Raw genomic sequence first — 5,963 nt, 5'->3', positions numbered from 1 at the left:
TTGAGTGAAAAAAAAAAAAGACATGTTTAATTACTTTTTTTTGTAAACTTTTGAGGAATTTTTACATTCCAAAGCCTTCTATATTAAAAATTACGCTAAACTGTTAAAATAGTCACTTTTGTTTATCTTAAGTTATATTTTAGTCACTTATGTTTGAAATGTTACGTTTTAGTCACTTACTTTATTGTGTTGTAACATTTTAGTCACTGAGCCGATAATTGCCATTAATGGGGGTAACAGTAAGTTGAATTACACATTAATCATCATTTCAAACAAAAATTTTAGGTTAAATTATAAATTTGGTCCCTATATTTTTTCATTTTGAGCAATTTGAATTTTTTTCTTTTATGTTCTTTTAACTTTCTTTCTTTTTTTTCATTTTCTTCTGCTTCTCCCTCTATTTTTCTCCCTTCTTTATTTCTCTTAACATATTTTTTTTTATATTTTTCATTTTTTAAAACATATGTGTATATAGGTTAAGCTCTTTTAGTTTGACATTTTTTGTTACTTGCTTTTGGGAATCACAAGAAGGAAGGGAGTTCAAGGGGCACAACTGGGTCCGGTTCTTGACTGGATGTAGAAGGTAAGAATTGTGGTTGATGCAGCAAGTGGATTGGAATATTTGCACAAGAAGGTTCAACATTCAATTATCCACAGAGATATGAGATGTAGCACTGTCCTTCTTTTTGAAGACTTCAAAGTAAAGATTGCATATTTTAACCTCTCAAACTAGGATCTCGACATGGCTGCTCGTCTTCATTCTATTCGTATTTGGGAACCTTCGGCTATCATGCACCTGAGTATGCTATCTGAAGCTGCTTTATATCATTGTTCATTCCTTTTCCGAACCAACCAGTCATTGTCAGTTGTTGACATAAATAATTGAAGGGATGAAAGCACAAGGAGAAGCAAAAGAAAATGAAAAAAAAAAAGTTAAAATAACATAAAAAGAAAAAATTAAATTACTCAAAACGAAAAAAATATTGGGATCAATTTATAATTTAACATAAAATTTTCATTTGAAATGATGATCTAACGTGCCACATTAGCTGATCGTCACACCGTTAACAATAATTAATGACTCAATGACTAAAATGTTACAACACGATATCGTAAATGACTAAAATGTAACATTTCAAATATAAGTGACTAAAATGTAAAATGAGGCAAAAAAAGTGACTGTTTTAATAGTTTACCCTAAAATTTAATATTTTATTTACTACAAAGATAATAAATTAATTCATAAAAATTAGATAATGATGACGCTTTTAGTATGATAGTAATACTATTATTTTTTATGGAATGAAAATTTATGTAAATCACAGAAATCCCCACCCGCGTGTGAGGCTAGCTCTTCCCCTCCCTAAATTGAAGTCCTCCCTCATAGAGGCTTCATGTATAAAACTCACATTTCTGGTTGTACTTTAGAAAAAAAGAATCTACTGCGTCTCCAAATGGCCCTTCGATCGTTAGCCACCAGGAAAACCCTAACCTTGGCTCTCAACTCCACCAGGCTGGCTCAGTCTCGAGCCTTGCAGACCTTCTCGCTCCCCGATCTTCCGTACGACTATGGCGCACTCGAGCCCGCCATCAGTGGAGAGATCATGCAGCTCCATCACCAGAAGCATCACCAAACTTACATCACTAACTATAACAAGGCTTTGGAGCAGCTCCATGACGCTATCCAGAAAGGAGATTCTTCCACCGTCGTTAAGTTGCAAAGCGCCATCAAGTTCAACGGCGGAGGTAATTTTTTTGTTCTTTTTTATTTAATGCTTCAATTAAGTGACTGAGTTGCCGTTCAAAGATTGATAATTTGTGATTTTTCTTCTGACTCTGAAACTTGTGAGCAATACCTCTTTTTAAGTTCCGCTATTACTTGCTTTTTGCTTACGGGATTTAAAGTGAATAGGATTTTGGATTAGTATATGTTAAAAATATAATCTTTTGGAATAATAAAGATATCGGGTGTGTTTTGGTAATCAGAGTTTGGAGTTTTTTTTAGCTGATTTGGGCACAAATGTAGGATTGGTAGTCAAACCCTTTTTGGTGGGGTGAATAGAGCTTTTTGAGCTAAATCTTTCAAAACAAAAGACTCACAGTTGATTGGGAATGAGATAGGTACCATATATCTGACCTCTGACCATGTTTGCTTAAAAATTATTCTCTTTGCGAGATTTATTTTTAATTTACTTGTGTAAAATGATTTCTTATACAATGAAATATGCTACTTGACATAATTATCGGTAAGAATATAGTTTACAATTATATTGATACACTATTAATATTGAAATTTGCAAATAAAGAACTTAAGAAATTTGTTTTTTTTTTAATTTCAAAAATATTCACTAATTAATTTCCTTAATAGATGTTTTAATTCATTGTTAATAGTGTTTTATTTCAATAATTTCAACCAATAAAGTCTAAACAAATAAATACTTAACAATAAAATGTGTCATGCTTTTATTTGTCAGCTTTCAGCTCTCAACTAAGTTTTACTAATCACTTCTAAATAAATAGTTAATAGAATCAGTTGGCCAAACCAGCCACTACAATCAGCTATCAGTTAATTGTCAAACAGGGCCATCGATTTTACGGTTTTGAACAATTTTGATTAAAAAAATTTGTATTAGATACTAGCATAGCTCAATTTTGCTTGATGAATGATTCTTACTAACTAGGATGTTTCTTTTTTAGTCCTTTGTTTGCTATTATACTGAATTACCGTCATGTTGAATGGTTGTTATCTCATGCAGGTCATATCAACCACTCAATTTTTTGGAAGAATCTTGCCCCTATTCGTGTAAGTTCATATTTCAAAATCATATTTTTCAAATCTATCTTAGTAATATGTAATATTCTTTGAAATGGATTGCCGCTTACCTCATTCCATTTACATGACAGGAAGGAGGAGGTGAGCCTCCACATGGTTCTTTGGGTTGGGCCATTGATACCAACTTTGGTTCATTGGAATCATTGATTCAGAAGATGAATGCTGAGGGTGCTGCTTTGCAAGGCTCTGGTTGGGTGGTCAGTGATTTTGTTTGCTAAGGGTTCACTTGATTTTTTGTTTCCTTGGGCATCCAGTCATAAATGGTTTGCATCCGTATTTGCTTACTCTTACTTCTCTTGTTTGCTTACTTTTATTTTCTTGACAGTGGCTTGGACTGGACAAGGAGTTGAAGAAGCTTGTGGTCGAAACCACTGCAAATCAGGTATGCTTGCAATATTTAGTGTAAAGTGATTCATGAACAATTATGGGACTTCTTGGTTTGTTCACTTGAATGTGAACCTACTTATTTCTGTGGCCTTGCTTATTCCGCTCCATTGGAAGACTTTAATAACCGAGAATATCTTATATGAGATTATGGCCTCTGGAAGTTATACCATGTAACAGGGTTGCCCATTACCTCTCAGGCCTATGATGTGAGCTTTTTTAGAGAGGTCACCTCTACTTGGTTTCTATAAGTTGGAGTCTTGTGAAGCTTATACTCCCCTCTTAAAAGTTGCTTATAAAAAGCTATAAGTTGAGGTGAGAGGCATAATATGATTATGAAATCTTTGCTGCAGGATCCACTTGTGACCAACGGGCCAAATTTAGTTCCCTTGCTTGGGATAGATGTTTGGGAGCATGCATATTATCTACAGGTAAATTTCAAACTTTAGTTGTCTGTTAAAATTTGAGCTCAAATGTAAATCAAAGATTAGCATATGACAATGCCAATGTAGGCTTGTTACATCAATGATCCTCTGCTTTGATTTCAGAATTTTTACTCTTATTTTAGTTTTTGGAAAAGAAAAAAAAAAAAAAATCTTGTTTTGTTGGTTACATTCAATAAACCGAAACTTCTGCCCTCTTGCATCTCAGAAGATATCATGTTCACTTTATTCAGTTGCTTGAATAAGCTTATGAGAGCACCATATATTTGCCAGTGGCTTGAGTATAAGAGAATTTGAGTCATATATCTTTACTCTCTATATATATCACACTACGGGGTGTACATGAGGGAGGGGTTGAAAAAATAATTGTATAATTTATTCAGCCATCCTTTATAAAGATGGTAATCTTTGATATCCTGGTGTACTTTTTCTTATGTGTCCCTTTGATATATGTTTTTATGGTGCAGTACAAGAACGTTAGACCAGATTACTTGAAGAACGTATGGAAGGTCATAAATTGGAAATATGCAAGTGAAGTGTACGAGAAAGAAAGTGCTTGAGGTTTGATGTAGAGAATTAAGAGGCAACTTGTCGGATGCTGTATGGCAAAGAGAATAACAAGAAGAATAGTGTATGTGTTGTATGAAAGTTAATAAATATTAAGCTTAATGCTTAAAAATTAGATGGCGTCTTGTACCACTGGTGAATTACATTTACATTTACCCTTGAGTGACCCTTGCTTTTGGGTTTTTCTTTATTCTCCTTTCCGAGGCTGATCAAGAGCATTGAATGAATGGTTATTTTGTTTTCTTGGTATTTATCCTAGTTTGCAGTTCATAAAACCGATGATGAACTGCCTTTGATCCTCTTTGACCCTAATAATTTTACTTTTTTATAGATACAAATGAGATACAAAGCACAAGGAACCTGAACTTTGGGTATTCGGTTCTGATAAAAAGGCCCTCAGCCCATAGAAACCCTGTGGAAAACTATAAACCTCAATCTATAAATTGGATTTCGACACCAATAGGTGTTGACGGACAAGCACAACACTATTGAACTTTGGTACATTTGATCAATGTGTCGGTAATTTTTTTAAATTAATTCAAATAAATATTCTCAAGTTTAAACAATTTTGTTGATTTTAAAAACCAGATCAAACTGGACATAAATTAATTAAATTCTTTTAATTCGAGAGAATTGATAAGTATTTCGGATAAAATTAAAGTTAATTGAGTTAAATAAAAGAATATATGAAATTTAATTAAAATTAATTATATAAAGTTTTTCTAAATAAACAAATACAAAAAGTAAATATTTATACAATTATCTATGACGCAAGGCAAATGCATCTTTTCAACTACATGCTAGATTCCATCGTGATGGAGCTTGGAGTGGATCTTCCTCTTTACATCAATCTTTGTTCACTTCGAACCCCATTATAAAAAAATAAAACTCATCATTCAGTGCATATTGTTGCATCGGATGGATGCAATAAGGTGTGCAAAAGTTCCTCGAAACTTTAAATGCTTGCGTAAACTTTGGCCAAATTCTTAACATGTTCATGATTGACTTCCTTATCAAAGAACAAAATGTGCTAGATAGACCGAATCAATTGCTTAAGTGATATAAGGATACAAACGCGCTTGGATAATAGGCGGCGCAAACTCAATCAATCCAACAGGTTTTGTAACTCGAGAATGCCACTGTCAATCTATATTTGTGATGCTTCAAAATTATTATATTGGATAATCTCACAGCTAATGACATGCATGTCCGAGAATAGAATAATAACACATTTACCAATCAAAGAAACCATGTTCATGTCATTTCATGCCATCCCAACCAAAGTTTTACCTAATCAAGCATTTCCCTACCACATTACAGCTCATCCATATGTATTTCATTCCATCATATATATATATACATATACATATATATATATATATCTACATCCCAACACATGTCAAACTGAATATCACATTCAAATCTCTATACCAAGCCATGATCAACCATACTTTTGACCAACAAGCATACAACTTCTATATAAGCTTAAACATACCATTTGTAAAGAACACTTATATACATAAACAAGTTATCCCTATTACATGCCACAAAATCAAATTATAATGGTTTCAAAGTTTACCAAAAGGTGGTTGGATAATGTGATCTTTAAGCTGATCTGATTGTTTAGTTTTGCAAAACAAAATCTACAAAGAAATAGGAAAATAACACAAATAAACTTCAATAGAGCTTAGTAAGTTCATAGGTTGAAAACGATAAAGCATACCTTATGTTACATT

At 32.9% G+C, this 5,963-nt stretch overlaps 1 protein-coding gene across 1 annotated transcript; it reads left to right on the top strand.

Moving 5' to 3' along the window:
- Window positions 1-1,281: 1,281 nt before the first annotated feature.
- On the top strand, window positions 1,282-4,476 carry LOC108489974 (superoxide dismutase [Mn], mitochondrial). Its single transcript, XM_017794749.2, has 6 exons — window positions 1,282-1,746; window positions 2,757-2,803; window positions 2,905-3,030; window positions 3,159-3,215; window positions 3,571-3,648; window positions 4,128-4,476. The coding sequence occupies exons 1-6, from the start codon at window positions 1,395-1,397 to the stop codon at window positions 4,218-4,220; spliced, it is 753 nt and encodes a 250-aa protein (XP_017650238.1). The 5' UTR covers window positions 1,282-1,394; the 3' UTR covers window positions 4,221-4,476.
- The last annotated feature ends 1,487 nt before the right edge of the window (window positions 4,477-5,963 follow it).

This window comes from Gossypium arboreum, chromosome 5, assembly GCF_025698485.1.
Source record: "Gossypium arboreum isolate Shixiya-1 chromosome 5, ASM2569848v2, whole genome shotgun sequence".
NCBI lineage: Eukaryota > Viridiplantae > Streptophyta > Magnoliopsida > Malvales > Malvaceae > Gossypium > Gossypium arboreum.
The sequence above is the reverse complement of the archived record's forward strand: the minus strand, read 5'-3'. Positions and strand labels throughout refer to the sequence as shown.

Excerpts from the sequence above, each read along its gene's own strand:
- LOC108489974 (XM_017794749.2), top strand. The coding sequence starts at position 1,395 with ATGTATAAAACTCACATTTCTGGTTGTACTTTAGAAAAAAAGAATCTA. Across the intron at positions 2,804-2,904 it reads AGAATCTTGCCCCTATTCGT|GAAGGAGGAGGTGAGCCTCC; the intron begins GTAAGTTCATAT and ends TTTACATGACAG. Across the intron at positions 3,216-3,570 it reads TCGAAACCACTGCAAATCAG|GATCCACTTGTGACCAACGG; the intron begins GTATGCTTGCAA and ends TCTTTGCTGCAG.